This window comes from Rhincodon typus, chromosome 35 (assembly GCF_021869965.1).
Source record: "Rhincodon typus isolate 14 chromosome 35, sRhiTyp1.1, whole genome shotgun sequence".
Classification (NCBI taxonomy): Eukaryota; Metazoa; Chordata; class Chondrichthyes; order Orectolobiformes; family Rhincodontidae; genus Rhincodon; species Rhincodon typus.
In genome coordinates, this window is record NC_063366.1 from 2,795,513 (window position 1) to 2,815,019 (window position 19,507).

Consider the following 19,507-nt stretch of genomic DNA (forward strand, 5'->3'; position numbering starts at 1 on the left):
CGGACCCGAAACGTTAACTCTGTTTTCTCCTTCACAGATGCTGCCAGACCTGCTGAGCTTTTCCAGGGGAAGTGAAAAGACGTCCACTGTCAATGTGAGTTTGGGAATGAAATGTGGTCAATATTTATTGCAAAACCAGTCAGTGACATGAGAACACTTCGGGGTGAAAAATAGTCAGATCCTGCACCATTTTTTTGTGAAGCAACATAATGTAAATAGTTTATCCCTGCTTTCCTGTGCTGATCTCACCACTGCATGTCATCACTGTCTTGGAAACTCTCGCTCCTCCCTGATTTGCTGTCAAAGATGTCAAGGCTACATATCGCACATTGAAGTTGTCAATTTGAAAGCCTCTGAGATTGAAAAGTGCTGTTCCCATACCAGAAATATCTGTCAAAAATTTACCAGGGGATCTGAGACAGTAGCTGCAACAAATAAGGTTTTATTCAGATGAGACAATGACTGCACCTGACTAGCGACTCAAAGTCACGTCCGTTTCACCAGTCAGTTTCCCAAGTTTGAGGAAACTCATTTTGCTCCAGAAATATGTGGGTTGGCTATGAGAGACGTCAATCAGAGACCCCGCCCACTCTGCCCAGTCTCTCCTTCCTCTTCCAGAGCTGTTTCATTTCCTATAGAGGCTGAAAAACCAAGGGAAGAGATGGTGAGTGAAGAGGCAATGTTTTCTCTAAATTATATCCCATTATCTCCACACCGATGTTCAGGCAGTCTGACTATCCTGTGGGGAATTAGGGGTGGAAACATCCTTTTGCTGTGTGAGAAAATTGAACTCAGGGAGCTGTTTACTCCGTGCTTTGTGCTGAATTGTTTGACTGGAGCTGTGTGTTGGATATTGAGTGTGTTTATTAGAAGCATTTTCCTCTGATTTCCAGGCTGAGTTTTGTTAATGACTCATTCCTGAATATGGGAAGGTGAGGTGTATTTATCTGAGAGGTCCAGAGCGTCTTAGGATTCTTACTGATTTCTTGTTGTTGTGTTCTGTGTTCTGTGTGTTGGGAGCTGGTTATTGTAGACTAAATTGTCGCTGAGGTAAAATACTGTAATTTCATTCTTAGCAGCATTTTGGATGTAGCATCCACATAGTAGCACCCCACCACCACCACCATCAAGCCCCACACCGCCCAGGGGTGTGTAATGGTTGAACAGCTACATTCTAAAGGGCAACAAATGTTCACCTGGTCAGCGACATCCTGGAAAGGTGTGAATGAGAAAGGGCTGAGAAATCAGGCTGTTCACAAGGGAAGAGAGGGTGCACATGAAACTGTATTGCCTTTTCTTGTTTTACAGAAGAATTGCACCATCCTACACCAGAGAATTCAGAGAGCATAGACACAGCAGACAGGTCCTGACCCTAACCCAAGAGACAATTGTACTGGGAAGACATCCAGCCCCTTCGCTGCATTGCTCAGCATAAAGAAGGTTGGTCGGTGAAACCATCATCTGGAAATTGGTCAGGTCAGGGGAGCTTTGGCACATCATCACATCTGAAACTGGTCAGTGGTGTGGAGTCTTCCATCAGAACTAAACTTTCTGAAGGATTGGCTGCAGGAGATTGGTCAGGGTGAGTCTGGGAAGAAGTGAGAGTGGCTCCAAGTGTGGTGAGAGCTTCAATCGTTCATCAAGCCTCGTGAACCACTGATTTATTCCTACAGGTGAGAGACTGTTCAAGTCTGAAGCTGGTCATCTCTCTTAAAGCACAAGGTGCATCTGTGTAAGTCTGTTAAAACAATAACAGTTCCTTAATAGAGAATCTTTCAACAGTGAGTGAAGTCACTTGCGCTCCAATATCACTGACACAGTCATACTGGGGAGAAATTATTCAAAGCTGAGGTGTGTAATACGGATTATTGAAGACCGTCGGGACTGATGAATGACCAACACATTCAGATGGGAATAAAAACATTCACATGCGACATGTGCAATGAATCATTCTCATCGTCATCAAAGCTCCTCATGTCCCAACATGTTCACTCAGAGGAGGCACCATTCATGTGCAGGCAGTGTAATAAGTCATTGTCACTGTCATCAAAATTCCACATACACCAATGTGTCCACACAGGGGAGAAACCATTCCAATGTGAGTTGTGTGACAAATCATTCTCACAGTCAGCACAGCTCCATGTACACCATCGTATTCACACAGGAGAGAAATTGTTCAAGTGTGAAGTGTGTGAGAAATCTTTCACCACTTCGTCGAGGCTCCTGCTCCATCAGCGGATTCACACTGGAGAGAAACCATTCAGGTGTGAGGTGTGCGACAAATCATTCTCACGGTCAGAACATCTCCATGTACACAGAAGTATTCACACAGGAGAGAAAGTTTTCAAGTGTGAGGTGTGCGACAAATCATTCCCAACTTCTTCAAGACTCCTGCTCCATCAGATGATTCACACAGGGGAGAAACCATTCAGATGTGAATTGTGTGACAAAGCATTCTACTCATCATCGAACCTCCACACACACCAACGTGTCCACACAGGAGAGAAACCCTTCCATTGTGAAGTGTGTGATAAATCATTCTCACAGGCAGGATACCTCCGCACACATCAACGTCTTCACACAGGAGAGAAATTGTTTAAGTGTGAGGTGTGTGACAAATCATTCCCCACTTCACTGAGACTCCTGCTTCATCAGAGGATTCACACAGGGGAGAAACCTTTCCGGTGTAAGGTGTGTGACAAATCATTCGCACAGTCAGGAAACCTCCGCTTACACCAACGTATTCACACAGGGGAGAAATTGTTTCAGTGCAGGCTGTGTGACCAATCATTCTCACAAGCAGGATCCCTCCGTACACACCAACGCACCCACACAGCAGAGAAAATGTTTAAGTGTGAGATTTGTGACAAGTCATTCTCACAGTCAGGACAGCTGCACATGCACCAACGTATTCACACGGGAGAGAGTTTGTTCAAGTGTGAGGTGTGTGATAAATCATTCCCCACTTCATCAAGACTCCTGCTCCATCAGAGGATTCACACGGGGGAGAAACCATTCCGATGTGAAGTGTGCGACAAATCATTCTCATCATCATCAAACCTCCATACTCACCAACGTGTCCACACAGGGGAGAAACCCTTCCACTGTGAGGTGTGTGACAAATCATTCACACAGTCAGGATACCTCCGCAAACACCAACTTATCCACACGGGAGATAAATTGTTTAAATGTATGGTATGTGACAAATCGTTCTCGCAAGCAGGAGACCTCCGCACTCACCAACGCATCCACACAAAAGATAAACTGTCTAATTCTGAGATGTGTGACAAATCATTCTCACAGTCAGGACAGCTCCACATGCACCGTCACATTCACACATGAGAGTGCCGTGTATGTGACAAATCATTCTAGGTAGGATCCCTCCAAACGCACCAACGTGTCCACACCAGGAAGAAACCCTTCCAGTGTGAGGTGTGTCACAAATCATACAGTCAGGAAGCCTCCGCGCACACCAATGTACCCACACTAGAAAGAAAGTGAGAAGTTTGTGACATCATTCTGGAGCTCATTCCAGTCCTTCCGCCATCGTAGCATCCAAACAGGAAAAACCATTCAAGTGTGAAAAATCATTCCCAAACTCATCAAGACGACTGCTGCATCAGAGGATTCTTTCAGAGGAGAATGCGTTCAGGTGTTAGGTGTGTGACAAGCCAATTCTGTGGTCAGGACAGCTCCACATTCAGTCTCACATTCACACAGGTGGGAAATTGTTCAAGTGTGAGGTGTGTTACAAATCATTCCCCACTTGTTTGAGACAATCCAGGATTCACACTGGAGAGAAGCTAGTCATTTACAAGTTTTGTGACAAATCAGGCTCGGAGTCATCGTGTCTACGCAACCTCAATGTATTCACGTGAGATAAACCAATTAGTTGTAATGCATGTATCAAATCAGTGTCAAGTTCATCGACTCTCCACAATCACCGGCACATTCACGCAGGCAGAAACCGTTCACGTGTGAAGTGTGTAAGTAATCATCCTCAAGACCCTGGAAGCTCCTGCTCCATCAAAGACCATAAGACATAGGAGCAGAAATTAGGCCATTCAGCCCATCGAGTCCGCTCCACCATTCAGTCATGGGTGATAAGTTTCTCAACCCCATTCTCCCACTTGCTCCCTGTAACCCTTGATCCCCTTGACAATCAAGAACCTATTTATCTCCATCTTAAATATACTCAATGACCTGGCCTCTATCCTTCTGTGGCAGTGGATTCCAGAGATTCACCACTCTCTGGCGAAAGAAGTTTCTCCCTATCTCTGTTCTAAAAGGTCTTCCCTTTACTCTGAGATTGTGCCCTCAGGTCCTAGTCTCTCCAACCAATGAAAACAGCTTCCCAACATCCACTCTGTCCAAATAAAAACCAAAAGAACTGCGGATGCTGTAAATCAGGAACAAAAACAAATTTGCTGGAAAAGCTCAGCAGGTCTGCCAGCATCTGTGAAGGAAAAAACAGTTAACGTTTCGGGTCCGGTGACCCTTGCTCAGAACTGATGGTGGCTGATGGTTTATATGCAGTAAATAGATAGGTGGGTGGGGGAGGGAGTAAACGATAGGATAGAGCCCAAAGAGAGAGAAAGACAGCTGGACAGACAAAGGTGTTGCTAACAATCAGGCTGAGAGGGTGAAGAGTTGTTAATGTGGACTGTTAATGACTAACAACAAGGGGTGTGTAATGGGAGGCTGTGTGGTAACAAGGCCTGGTGTGTGGGATAGGGGGCTGGGACATGGGAGAGTTTAGGCCCTAAAATTATTGAACTCAATATTGAGTCCGGAGGGCTTTAGGGTCCCCAAGCAGAAAATGAGGTGTTGTTCCTCCAGCTTATGTTGGGCTTCGCTGGAACACTGCAGCAAGCCAGAGACAGAGATGTTAGCCAGGGAACAGGGTGGTGCGTTAAAGTGGCAGGCAACAGGTAGTTCAGGGTCTTTTTTGTGAGCTGAACGTAGATGATCTGTGAAGCGGTTGCCAAGTCTACGCTTTGTTTCCCCAATGTAGAGGAGACCACCTTGTGAGCAGCAAATGCAGCAGACTAAATTCTGGGAAGTGCAGGTGAAGTATTGCTTCACCTGGAAGGTATGTTTGGGCCCTTGGATACTGGGAAGGGAGGAGGTAAATGGGCAGGTGTTGCACCTTCGCTGGTTACATGGGAAGGTGCCGTAGGGCTGTGGGGAGGTGTTGGGGGTGAAGGAAGTGTGGACCAGGGTGTCCCGGAGCGAACGGTCCCTGCGGAAGGTGGACAAGGGAAGGGAGGGAAGAATATGTCTGGTGGTGGAATCTTGCTGGAGGTGGCGGAAAAGGCGTCTGATGATCTTCTGGATGTGGATGCTGGTGGGATGGTAGGTGAGGATAAGGGGAGCCCTATCACAGTTGTAGGAGGGAAGAGAAGGAGTGAGGGCAGAAGTGTAGGAGATGGGTTGGACCTGGTTGAGGACCCTGTCGACAACGGAGCTAGGGAATCCTCGGTTGAGGAAGAAAGTGGACATTTCGGAGGCTCTCTTTTCGAAGTTGGTGTCATTTGAACATATGCGACGGAGACGGAGGAATTGAGAGAATGGAATCCCACCAGCATCCACATTCAGAAGATCATCAGACGCCATTTCCGCCACCTCCAGCAAGATTCCACCACCAGACATAGATTCCCCTTCCCTCCCTTGTCCGCCTTCCGCAGGGACCGTTCCCTCCGGGACACCCTGGTCCACATTTCCTTCACCCCAACACCCTACGGCACCTTCTCCTGTAACCGGTGAAGGTGCAACACCTGCCCATTTACCTCTTCCCTCCCCAGTATCCAAGGGCCCAAACATACCTTCCAGGTGAAGCAACACTTCACCTGCATTTCCCAGAATCTAGTCTACTGCATTTGCTGCTCACAATGTGGTCTCCTCTACAGTGGGGAAACGAAGCATAGACTTGGCGACCGCTTCGCAGAACATCTACATTCAGCTCGCAAAAAAGACCCTGAACTACCTGTTGCCTGCCACTTTAATGCACCACCCTGCTCCCTGGCCAACATCTCTGTCTCTGGCTTCCTGCAGTGTTCCAGCAAAGCCCAATGCAAGCTGGAGGAACAACACCTCATTTTCCGCTTGGGGACCCTAAAGCCCTCCGGACTCAATATTGAGTTCAATAATTTTAGGGCCTAAACTCCCAAGTCCCAGCCCCCTATCCCACACACTAGGCCTTGTTACCACACAGCCTCCCATTACACACCCCCGTTGTTAGTCATTAACAGTCCACATTAACAACTCAGCACCCTCCCAGCCTGATCGTTATCAACTCCTTTGTCTGTCCAACTGTCTTTCTCTCTCTTTGGGCTCTATCCTATTGTTTACTTCCTACCCCACCTACCTCTCTATTTTCTGCATATTCCCAGCCACCCTCAGTTCTGAGGAAGGGTCACTGGACCTGAAATGTTAATTCTGTTTTTTCCTTCACAGATACTACCAGACCTGCTGAGCTTTTCCAGCAAATTTGTTTTTGATCCACTCTGTCCAGGTCATTCAGTATTCTGTAAGTTTCAAATAGATCCCCCTTCATCCTTCTCAACTCTGTTAAGTATAGACCCAGAGACCTCAAACGTTCCTCATATGTTAAACTTTTCATTGCTGGGACTATTCTTGTGAACCTTCTCTGAACCCGCTCCAGGGCCAGTACATCTTTCCTGAGATATGGGGCCCAAAACTGCACACAATACTCCAAATGTGGCCAGACCAGAGCCTTATAGAGCCTCAGAAGCATATCCCTGCTTTTCTGTTCAAGTCCTCTCAAAATAAATGCCAAAGTTGCATTTGCCTTTCTATTACTGACTCAACCTGCAAGTTTACCTTGAGAGATTCCTGGACTAGAACTCCCAAGTCTCTTTGCACTTCACACTTTTGAATTTTCTCCCCATTTAGAAAATAGTCCATACCTCTACTCTTCTTACCAAAGTGCATGACCTCAAACTTTCCCACGCTGTACTCCATCTGCCACTTCTTTGCTCACTCTCCTAACCTGTCCAAATCCTTCTGCAGCTTCTCCAAATTCTCAATGCTACCTGGCTCTCTACCTATCAAAGTATCCACAGGGGAGTGACCCTTCAAATATGAGGTTTATGATCAACCTTTCATGATGTCTTCAATAATCTGGGAATCGACAGGATTCACACATGGGAGAATTTTTTCAGGTGCAATGTTTTTGTACAGTCAGTGTATCTCCTAGTCTGCTCTCACAGGAGAAATCCTTTCTGTGTGATTTCTGTACTAGCACCTTCACACTGTTATTGAAGCTCCTGGAACATCAGTGAACCCACACAGCAGATAAACCCTTCCAGTGTGATGTCTGCCAGGACTGTTTCACCTCCTCCTCCTCCTCTGTCACCAAACATTGATGTCTCCACACGGACTTGGAGCTGGGTCACCTGCAGACCTGTCTGTGTTGTTTCCTCTCTAGGTCTCACACAGGGGAGCTGTCGTTCCAAAGCATTGTCTATCTCGAACTTCTTCCACCATCAGGCCAAACATTTCAAGAAGGTTAACTTAACCTTTGAGCAGATCACCAAAAATCACCAAAAGAAGACTGCAGCAGAGGAACACTTGAAGTGTAAGCTCACTGCCCAAAATGTCCAGTGGTACTGGAGCATGGAACAAGAAGCAGCCTTCATTCACAAGGAACATAGGAACAGGCCCTTCGTGCCTGTTCTGCCTTTCAGTCAGATCATGGCTGATCCGTAGCCTCATTCTGTAAATCTGCCTTTGGCCCATATCCCTTAATACTTTTGCTTTGTAAAAATGTATCTGCCTCAAATTTAAAATTAACAACTGATCTACCATCAACTGCCATTTATGGAAGACATTTCCAAACATCTGCTACTCTTCATGTGTAGAAGTGCTTCCTAACATTCTCTCCTGAACTTTACGGGCCTAATTCTCAGAATTTGCCTCCTAGTTCTCAAATCTCCAAGTGGAAGTAGTTTGTCTTTATCCACTCAGCCTTTTCCTGTTGAATACATCAATCAGATCACCACTTAACCTTCTAAATTCTAAAGAAATCAAACCTAATTCATATAATCTCGCGATTTAAATCACGAAGTCCAGGTATCATTCTGATAAACGTGCGTCGTACACTTTCCAAGGCCAATATATCCTTGTTAAAGTGTGATGTCCATATCTGCTTATAGTACTCCGTGTACAGTCTGACCCAGGGTTAGACAAACAACTAGTGATGACAATCCAAGATTAAAGGACTTTTGATATCAATTGCTGTGGACGTTTTGCAAGTTTTGAAACAAATCTGTCCCTACACTGCTCACTTGGCAAAAAGCAGTTTGGGTTTCTTACCCCATTTTTTGAACAGTAGAGGGTTATTTTGTCCAGTTCCTCTTTTTGTGGGATCTGATTTTTTTTTAAGGACTACAACAGTGGGGATTATTTCACAGCCTCTTAGATATTCAGGATATCTTCACAATGCATGCACACTTATAAACATCCTTGAAGATGTAGAATTGGAAGGTGTCATGACCCCCAATGGGGAAGTAATTTGCTGACAATCAAGCTCCACTATTCCACAAGTTATCACAAGTGTAATATATGATCAGCTGAATCTCTAGGATGGTCAATGATTGAATGTGGCCATGATTTAAAGGAAGCAAAAATGTAGTGATTGTAACAAACGTATGCACCAACATGTGGCAAAACAGATTATTAATTACTGATATACAAGCTTTAACTAAACCCCAATCAAAATATACACACACTCATTCACACAGAAGATGGACAAGACAGATGAGACAAACAATCACTTTACGAATATCGTGTGTGGAAAATAGATAGATAAAAAGGCACAAAGTCTATGGATAGAGTCCAAACCAAAAGGAGAAATGAGGTGACTTTCTCACAGTTTGTTGCCTTTGTCGCTGACATCATGTTGTTGCCAACTCTGGAGATCCTCAATTCAGTGGCCGCTTAGTTAGATCTAGGGCTTGGTTTTCAATTCTTTCTTTTCTCAGTATTGTTTATTTTTGCAATTCTTTGAATGTTATTTATTTTCTAATTAAAAAGAGGGAAATATTGATTTACTGGCAGGCATGAAGGTCTGAGTCCCAACAAATCTCTCTCCTTCCAGTTCAGTGACAAACTACCTCTTAATAACCAATCAAAAATCTGTTTCTGGGCAATTTACTTTTTAATAAAAGAACGTCTGGTGCTGGTGTGTCCCACAAAAGTATCAGAATCATTTTCCAGGAAATGTTTCTGTCCTTGTGTAACTTCAAAGTGACCGCGCAGTTCCACTTTTCCTTTGAGTAGTGAAAACAATTGATAATTTAATTGTCCATTTTCTAGTTTCTGTTTCCAAATAAAGTGTGTGTCATCCTTAAGAAACAGATAAAGACAGTATTCAATTAGTAGCCACTTCAGTACAAAATAAAACCAAGATTTACCAATTTATCAGTGTCCTTGCTTTTAAAACTGGAGTTAAAGTTTCCAAGCTTGGAGTCAGCAGTCTGGAATTTCCACGTGAGATGGGTTGATTGGCTAGTCAACAGTTAAGAGTTGTAGTCAGTCTATTTTTTAAAATTTCAAAAATTTTGCTGAAATATGATTTCTGCTTCAATCTTTTGATGAAAGCTGGTTTATATGCCGAGTACAGAAATACAGGTCAGTGGTTATGTTTTACATGCCAGAGACTTCTCCTTCGTCTCCTGGAGTTAGAAGTATCTATTTTTGTCAGTTGATGTGGCTCTGGAACATAGGCACCGGAAGAGTCCATTCAGCCCTTCGAGTGATTTCCACTATTCAATAAGATAGTGGCTGATCTATAGCCTAACTCCATATACCTGCCTTTGGCAATAACCCTTCACACCTTTGCTTTACAAAAATGTATCTATCTCAGATTTAAAAGTAACAACTAATCCTAGATTCACTGCTGTTGTGGAAGAGAATTCTAAACATCTACCATGCTTTGTGTGTAGAAGTGCATCCTAACATCTCTCCTGAACCATCTGGCTGTAATTCTTAGACTATGCCCCTAGTTTTAGAGTCTCCAGCTGGTGGAGATAGTTTATCTTTACCTACCCTAACCATCTGCTCTTTCAGAATTGTGTTAAAAAGTGTTTAATAGTGTAGAAGTCATGTGACCAAGCCTCCTAGTGGAGGAGGACAAGACAGTAGCTGCCATTGCAGAGACCCCAGTGGGTCTTTGGTGCATTGCAAGGATTAATTGGGAAGTTATTAATACTTCTAATAGGATGGATGTAACTTGCAATTCTATGTAAGAAGGATTTTCTTTGACACAGTTGTCCTGTAGCAGATTAAAACCCAATCGTTAGTCTTCCAGACCCATCAGGAGATACCTGGGAATCAACTGTCTGGCTGATGTTGACTTTAAAGAAGTTTCCAGAAGATTATTTCTAATTCCAGTTTAATGATTACATCAGCAATCTTTCTTGAGCTGGTTACTCTATTTTTAACGCAGTCACTATTATATGTTAACAACTGTTTTTACACCATTTGTGTCACAATGATGAAGTACCTAGAGCAACTCACATGCAGTGAGGACAACTAGTTGTGTTTGTATCCAAAGCATTAACACATACTGAACAAAACTATGCACAGTTTCAGAAAGAGAACCTGGATGTTGTTTTTGCTTCGAAGTATTCCAGCCAGTAGCTATTTTGGAGAGAGAAAGTGATGGTATAGTCTGACCACAAGCTAATTCAAAACATCTTTCTCAAAACACTTTTGTGTACTGCAAAGTTATTATGTCCAAGGTGGGAAGGGTGCAACTGCCTCTCTCTAGTCCTACTGCTCCACAGTTACAACATTAATGTAATTGCTTTACCCTGTACCCAATATATCTAATTGTATCCTTTCTGTATGTTAGATTTACAATAAAAATGATGCATCAAACAGGTTTCTTTAATAAGAACAAAATTATTGATTTGTTGTAAAATAAAACTTATTCAGTGCAGAATGAAGATGCAGAACTGGTTAACACACACAGTTTGTAACATAATATACAAGATGCATGCCTCTCAAATTAACCCAAAACAAACACTAGGTAGGGGCAAAAAGATTTATCGCTGCAGAGATTCATGATGGGAAAATAAACACTTCTTAGTTCTTGAAGACAAAAGGAATAAGATTAATGATGTTCAAATGGCTACTAGTCTGATATTCTGACGTGTCACCAAATATAAGCAGTTGTCCCTGGGAATGTTGGCGGATGGAGCTTTGTCAGGAAACATGGTATTGAGAAATTTTCCAGTCACTCTTCAAGAGGACTATCAAGATTCATAACAAGAGTTTTTTTTTCCCAGAAACAAAATAACTGAGCATGGAGCTCCTTCCTTTTAGCAGACTGGTCACACCAACTACTCCAAAGAATATTCAAAGCATAAACTGAAACCTGACAGGTCATCAGTAAAGAAAGAGTTGTCATAAGACATGTGACTGACAAGAAATGCCTTTATGAAAATTTTCTACATCAGTTCATTCTGAACAAAATTCAAACTCAAGCGCATAAAAATTATGGGAACAGTTTTTTTGTTGTTGTTCTGACCAGGTTACGAACAATGCTGTATGAAGCCAGGTATTTTCTCCCTTGTTCGAAGATTGGAATTTAGTACAATCCTATTAACTTGAAAATGAACTTGCATTTTGATAGCACCTTTTACCCTCACTTCAACAAACAATGAGCTACTTTTGAAGGTCAGTCATTGTTGCATTGAACGTGCACAGAACTAGCTCCCACAAACATTACTGCAACCAAGACTAGACAATCTATCTTTGTGATGTTGACTGAGGGATAAGTACCTCAAGGACACCGGAGACAACACCCTTGCTCCTGCTTGAAAAAGTGAAATGGGATCATGTACGTGCACTTGACCGAGCAGACAGGATCTTGGTTTAAAGAGAAATACTGAGCCAAAAGACAGCACCTCTGACAGTGCAGCATTTCCTCCACTGCACCTGAGTGCCAAATGCTATAATACACTGTTGAATACCTAAGAGTTTGGAGCAAGAGGAGGCAATTCAGCCCTTCAAGCATGTTCTGATCTCAACTCCACCTTCCTGCCTGCTGTCCATTACCCTTCAACTTACTGCTAATTATAAACCTGCCTTTCTCCTCGAATTTACTCATGTCTCAGCATCCATTGCACAGTGAAATCGTGAATTTCGCAGACTCACAATCCTGAGAGAAGTTATTTCTCATCTCTGTTTTAAGTCTGCCACCTTTCTTCTCAAAGTATGACCTTTCATTTTAGATTGCCCCACATGAGGAAACATCCACACGACATTTACTTTGTCAGTCACCTTTAACATCTCACATACCTCAATTAGATCTGCTCTCATTCTTCTCAACTACAGAGAATACAGGCCTAAACTGCTCAGTCTCTCTTTGTAAGACAAGCCCCTCATCTCTGGAATCAATCTAGTGAACCTCCTCCAAATTGCCTCCAATGCAACTAAATTCCACCTCAAGAAATGGGACCAAAATTGCACACAGTACTCCAGTTACAGCCTCACTTACGCTTTGTACAGTTGCAGCAATGCTTCCCTACTCTTATACTCTGTTCCTGTAACAATAAATGCCAACATTTCATTTGCATTCCCTATTACATACTGTATCTGCATCCAAGTTTTCTGTGACGAATGCATGTGCTCCAGTTTTATGTATACATTAGTTTGTTTGTCAGGGAGGAGTAAAGATACCGATGTTGATAAGTTGAGATAACAAGGTGCAGAGCTGGATGAACACAGCAGGCCAAGCAGCATCAGAGGAGCAGGATAGCTGACATTTCAGGCCTAGACCCTTCTTCAGAAAAGCTGGGTGCAGTGGCCAAGTGAGAAAGTGTTGGTCTCGTAAAGCTGGGCGCAGTGGCCAAGTGGGAAAGTGTTGGTCTCGTAAAAGCTGGGCGCAGTGGCCAAGTGGGAAAGTGTTGGTCTCGTAAAAGCTGGGCGCAGTGGCCAAGTGGGAAAGTGTTGGTCTTGTAAAAGCTGGGCACAGTGGCCAAGTGGGAAAGTGTTGGCCTCGTAAACCCAAGAGCGTGGGTTCAACCCCCACCTATGCCTAGCAGCGTACTGGTTGCTAATTTCAGTGTCAAAGAGTCCATTATTAGCCTCTCTGAAATGATGTTGATAAGTTCTCTAGTTTCCACTAGGGAATATGATTCTTTATTGCTACCACTTTCTGTGCAACATGTTTTGCCAACTCTTGTAATCCACGCCCCGGGTGATGAAGGCAAGCTTGTCATATGCCTTCTTAATCACCTTGGCTACCTGTGTAGCCACTTTCAGGCAACTGTGGATCTACACGACCAGATCTGTCTGTATGTTAACGTTCCTAAGGGTTCTGCCATTTACAATATAATTCGCACCTAAATTTGATCCTCCAAAATGCGTCACCTCGCATTTGTCTGGATTAAACTCCATCTTCCATTTCTGTGCCCAAGTCACCAATCTGTATATATCCTGTTGTATACTTTTACAATCGTTGGCACTATCAGCAACTCCAGCAATCTTCATGTCATCAGCAAACTTGCTTATCAGACCACTCACTTTTTCCTCCAGATCATTTATATATACTACAAACAGCAAAGGACCTAAGACTGACCCCTGTGGAACACCACTAGTTACCAGTCTCCATTCTGAAAAGCATCCTTCCACCACTACCCGCTGTCTTCTATGGCCAAACCAGTTTTCTATCCATCTAGCCAGGCCACCCCAAATCCCTTGTGATTTTAGTTTTTGTACCGACCTGCCATGTAGGACTTTATTAAATGCCTTACTAAAGCCCATATAAACTATATCCACAGCCCTTTCCTCATCAATTATCATTATCTCTTCAAAAAAATTCAATCAGGTTGGTGAGACATGACCTTCCCTGGACAAAACCATGCTGCCTGTCACTAACTAGTCCATTTTCTTCCAAATGCGTATATGTCTTGTCCCTCAGTATCTTCTCCAAGAGCTTCCCCACCACAGAGAAGATCTGAGGGATAAGATATACATGAATTTGGAAAGACAGGGTTTGATTAGGAGTAGTCAGCATGGCTTCATATGTGGGAGATCATGCCTCACAAATTTGTTAGAGTTCTTTGATGAAGTGACCAAGAAGGTTGATGATGACAGGGCAGTAGATGTACTCTATGTGGATTTAAGTAGGAGTCAGTACACTGTGGAGCTCCACACTGTATTGACTCTGACTCCAGCATCCGCAGTTCTTGCTTTCTCTGGATTTCACTAAGGCCTTTGATAAGCTTCCACATGGTAGGCTGCTCTGTAAGATTAGATTGCATGGAACTGGGGAGACCTGGCAAATTGGATACACAATTGGCTTGATGGTAGGAAGCAGAGAGTAATAGTGGAAGGATGCTTGTCAGACTGGAGGCCTGTGATGAGTGGTGTACCTCAGGGGTCAGTGCTGGGCCAACTGCTGTTTGTTATCTATATCAATGATTTGGGTGAGAATTTACAAGGCATGATTAGTAAGTTGGCAGATGACACTAAAATAGGTGGTATCGTGGACAGTGAGGAATGTTATCAGCAGGATCTTGATCAACTGGGGAAATGGGCTGAGGGAAACGGCAAATGGAGTTAAATATAGATAAGTGGGGCTAGGGGGCATCAGTTTAAGGTAAGAGGGGAAAGAATGCATGGGAACCTGAGGGGCAACTTTTTTACTACGCATATGGAATAAGTAGCCCCTGGAAGTGGTTGAGGGGGGACATTAAGAACATTTAAAAGGCATTTGGATGTATACATGGATAGGATAGGTTTAGAAGGATATGGTATTAGCGTTAATGGACATTTTGGTCGGCATGGACCAGTTTGAGCCAAAGGGCCTGTATCCGTGCTGTAGGACTCTATGACTCTCTGTGAGTCTACATTAACAGCAAAAAATCTGGATAGATAAAGATAACCTATTTTCATTGGTTAGAGGTTCTAGAACTGAGGGCATAGTCTGAAAATTAGTGTTGCATGATGGAGAAATGTTATGAAGCACTTCTACACATAAAGGGGAGTAGACGTTAGGAACTCACTTCCAGTAAACAGCAGCAGATGGCAGATATGTTGTTAATTTTAAATCTGAGACAGTTTTCTTTGTTAAACGAAGGTATGAAGGGATATGGGCCAAAGGCAAGTATATAGAGTTAGGCCACAGATAAACCATTATCTCATTGAATGGCATATCAGGCAGAAGGCTGAATTGTCTACTCTTCCAGTGCTGAGCATTTCAATTCTGTTATAATAACAGGAGAATAGTCGGAACATGATGATGTCAATAATATTACAATGAGTTTTTGCTTTGCTGTTACATTTATGATTGAGTTTAAAACGGTGCATATCCTCTCCATCTTTAAAAAATTGGACAATGAAGCAGAGAAAATTACTCTCAGCATAAATGATTTAATTAAATTTAATCCAACACAGAAACAGCAGAGCTCAGCGGGGTTTTATGGAATAGCTGCTTCCCCAAGGTGCTGGAATTGATTGATTGCACTCACATGATATTGAAGGTCACCCAAGGAGATTCACAGGACGCCCTGAACAGAAAGCAACTCCCCCCCTTCATGTCGTGTGTATTGGCTGTCGGTGACATGCCACACAACACAATGGATGTTATTCTCAATGTGAAGGTGGGACTTCAATGTTTGCTACAATCTTCAGCCAGAAGTGTTGACTGGAAGATCCTGCTCCTGCAAAGGTCCTCAGCATCAGAGATGCAGTCCTTACCAATTTGATTTTTTCCACGTGATATCACAAAACAGTTGGATGCATTGGATACTGCAAAGGCTATGGAACCTGATAACATTCTGGCATTAGTACTGAAGACTTCTGCTCCAGAAATTATCACTTCCACAGCCAAGCTGTTTCAGTACAGCCACAACACTGGCATCTATGACAATGTGAAAGGTTTCCTAGGTATGTCCTGTACACAGAAAGCAGAACAAATCCAACCCAGCCAATTACTCTTGAATCATCAATGCTGTCAAGCAGTCTTTATTTACCAATGAAAACAAACAGCGCTGAAAAAACACAGCAGGTCTGGCTGCATCTGTAGAGAGAATGTTTGTTCTGACAAAGGATCACTGGACTCAAAATATTAACCCTGCATTCTCTCTGCAGGTGCTGCCAGATCTGCTGTGTTTCTCCAGCGATTTTTGTTTTTCTTTCAGATTTCCAGCATTTGTAATTCTTTTGTTTATTATATTTGGCAATAACCTGCTCAGACGCTCAGTTTGCTTTCCACGAGAGCCAGCTCCTGATCTCATTACAGCGTTGGTCCAAACACAGACAAAAGAGCTGAATTCCAGAGATGTAGTCAGAGTGACTGCCCTTGACATCAAGGCCACATTCAACCAAGTGTGGAATCAAGGAGCCTGAGCAAAACTGGAGTCAATGGGATTCGAGGCTAAAACTCTCCGCTGGTTGGATTCATACTGGCACCTAAGAAGATGATTGTAGTTGTTGGAAGTCAGTCATCTCAGCTCCAGGAGTTGCTGAGGGTAGCGCCTTGGCCTCCTAGATGGCTACACAATATTCACCACCATTCATGACTCTTCGAATATTGAGACAGGCCATGCCTAAATGCAGGAAGACCTAGACAATATCCAGGCTTGAGCTGACAAATGGCAAGTAACATTTATGCCACACAATGCCAGGGAATGATCATCTCCAATAAGAGATAATCAAACCTTGCCCCTTGACATTCAATGGCATTACCATCACTGAATTATCCACTATCAAAGGAAAAGCCACCATAGCCCAATCAGATCATTGGGCTCCTCTCTTTAGATAGAGATGACTAGTGGTGGTTTATCATGAGGGTCACCATGCCTCAGGGAAGTGGAAGTGGTTGAGAAAGAGAATCCTTCGTGGTAACCTCAGATAGTGCAGGAATTGAACCCACATTGATGGTCTTATTCTACATTGTAAATCAGCTCTCCAGCCAACTGAGCTAACCAACAATCAACAGCACGGACATTACTACTGACCACAACTGACATGGTCTTGTCACAAAAATATAGTAACTGCAAGAACAGGTCAGAGGCTTGGAATCCTTCATCAAGTAACTCACCTCCTGACTCCTCAAAGTCAATCCACCATTTACAATTCACAAGTTAGGAGTGTGACAGATTACTCCCCATTTTTTTGGATAAATGCAGCTCCAGTAACATACAAGAAGCTCAGCACCACACGGAACAAAATACCCCGCTTGATTGGCACCACATTCACAAACATCCACTCCCTCCACCACCAATCCTCAGTACCAGCAATGTCTACAATCTACAAGATGCACTGCAAAAATCAAGGCTTCTTCACCAGCATCTTCCAAACCCATGAGACTTCCATATAGAAGAAAAAGGGCAGCAGATACATGGAACACCACCACCTACAAGTTCCCATCCCAGCCACTCACCACCCTGGCTAGAAAATATATGTGTTCCTTCACTGTCACTGGGTCAAAATCCTACAATTCCCACTGCCACACCACTGTAGATATACTGACAGAATGTGGACAGCAATGGTTCAAGAAAGCAGCTCACTACACTTTCTCAACACCAACTATGGATGAGCAATAGATGCAGGCATAGCCGGTGACACACACATCCTGTGAGTGAATGAATGACAAGAAAATTCTCCCCACCAGCTCACCATCTTGGAGTATCTTTGTCTCCCCTCTCCGTACTCTTATGGCCTTTCAATCTCTGCCTATTCTCCCCACACCACCACCATCTCCTGTACTCAACCAGCCCCCTTGTGGCCTCGCTCTTGCCCCTAGCACCCTCCTGCAGCTCTGGGATAAAGGCAGCTCCACACTCTCCCTCTCGCTACTGACAAAACAACAACTAGAACATAGAACATTACAGCGCAGTACAGGCCCTTCAGCCCTCGATGTTGCGCCGACCTGTGAAACCAATCTGAAGCCCATCTAACCTAAACTGTTCCATTATCATCCATATGTTTATCCAATGACCATTTAAATGCCCTTAAAGTTGGCGAGTCTACTACTTTTGCAGGCAGGGCATTCCATGCCCTTACTACTCTCTGAGTAAACTAGCTCTCATTCCACATCTGCACTCCCCTCTCCCAGACCATGACCCTTTCTTCCATGCTCTCAGACCTCTGCTCATAGATCCTGTCCCCTGGAAATGAGCCCTGTGCAGCATTGCGTCCCCCGCCCCACCCCCAACCCCATCTCTGGTCCCTTATCCATGCCTCTAGTTCCTGGTCTTCCCCTCAGGCCCCTTCCCAAGCAACCAGGCTTCTCCCCACCCCCACCCCCCCTCTCTTTTCCTCTCCACGATCTCCCTCGAGGTCCTTCTCCTTAGCTTGTTCCTCATTATCTCCCCCTCCTAATTCTCGTTGAATCAGAACAGACAGAAGAATGCGTAGGCACTGTGCTGGCCCTCTGAGCAAGCAATTCACTTTGGGCCCCTCCCTTGCTTTCTTCGTTTAGCTCAATGCATTTTTCCTTTCAGATAATAATCCAATTCTTTCCTGAACGTCTTGATTAAACCTGCTTCCACCAGACTCTCAAGCAGTTAGTTATTTCCAGATCCTCACTGCTCACTGGATGAAAATGTTTTTCTTCAGGTCAACATTGATTCATCACCAATTCCCTGATATCTTTGAGGAAGATGATGATGATGACAAGGAGTTGGAAGGAGACTTTTGTAAGGAAGGAGGAGGAGAAAAGAGGGGATTTGCGCTGAAGGAATGGTCGGGTGTGGGTTCGACAGGGAAGAGGCTTCGATCCCGGTTCCCAGTACCAGGGGACGCGATTTACAAGGGCGCACCTCCAATTTCAAGTGACAGCTGTTTGGGATCGCGCGCGCTCAGATTCGCCAGACACAGAACTACAACTCCCGTCAGGCGCGGCGAGCAGGCTCTCCCTTGATTCCATACTGCCACCCTTCACTGCACAGGCGCGGCGCCCACATGCAGCATGGGTAATGTAGTTCGGATCAGGATTATGAGGAGTTGGGATGAATTGAGCTGAGTCCCGGTGGAGGGGGAGCTTTCTGGGCTTGGGGCTGCAAATTCAGTCAATGTTTGAGGAGATGGCCTGTCCCTCACTCCATCAAACACAGGAAGGCACTCCCAGAGAAAATCTCTCCAACATCTTCTCACCAAATGTGAGTGTGTAATGCAATGTCCGAGATATTTCTAGAAATGTTGGGTTTTCACAAGATTTTGGGATAGATCTGAAAATTTTTGACATCTATTCTTCTCAATATAAAACATTTTTGGGAGGAAGGAGTTGAAATTGTAGATTATTTTGTGTGAAACCCGTTCTAATTGTCACTGCGATGTGAAAGTTATGGACACAGCTTTTATAGAGACATGGTATCATACAGTAAAGAAATAGACCTTTCAGTCTAGTCCATGCCAACCATTATCCCAAACTAAACAAGTCCCACCTGACCATATCCCTCCAAACACTTCTTATTCATGCACTTCTCTAAGTGCCTTTTAAAATGTTGTGACTGCACCCACATCC

General features: G+C 43.9%; 1 protein-coding gene and 1 long non-coding RNA gene across 4 annotated transcripts in view; one reads left to right on the forward strand and one right to left on the reverse strand.

Moving 5' to 3' along the window:
• Positions 1-426: 426 nt before the first annotated feature.
• LOC125487016 overlaps positions 427-19,507 on the reverse strand; it is a 46,675-nt gene continuing 27,594 nt past the window's right edge. For 2 of the 3 annotated variants that reach the window (XR_007265571.1, XR_007265573.1), the window contains one exon: positions 427-641. This is a non-coding gene — a long non-coding RNA (uncharacterized LOC125487016). Of the gene's footprint in view, positions 642-1,636; positions 1,739-19,507 lie in introns of those variants that run through there. The other variant, XR_007265575.1, reaches the window with a different exon arrangement.
• LOC109936935 (zinc finger protein 271-like) lies at positions 1,665-4,114 on the forward strand. The gene has a single exon (XM_020535547.2). The coding sequence runs from the start codon at positions 1,888-1,890 to the stop codon at positions 3,340-3,342; it is 1,455 nt and encodes a 484-aa protein (XP_020391136.2). The 5' UTR covers positions 1,665-1,887; the 3' UTR covers positions 3,343-4,114.

Bases quoted from the DNA above. Each gene is read 5' to 3' on its own strand.
- LOC109936935 (XM_020535547.2), top strand. From the start codon at position 1,888: ATGAATGACCAACACATTCAGATGGGAATAAAAACATTCACATGCGAC.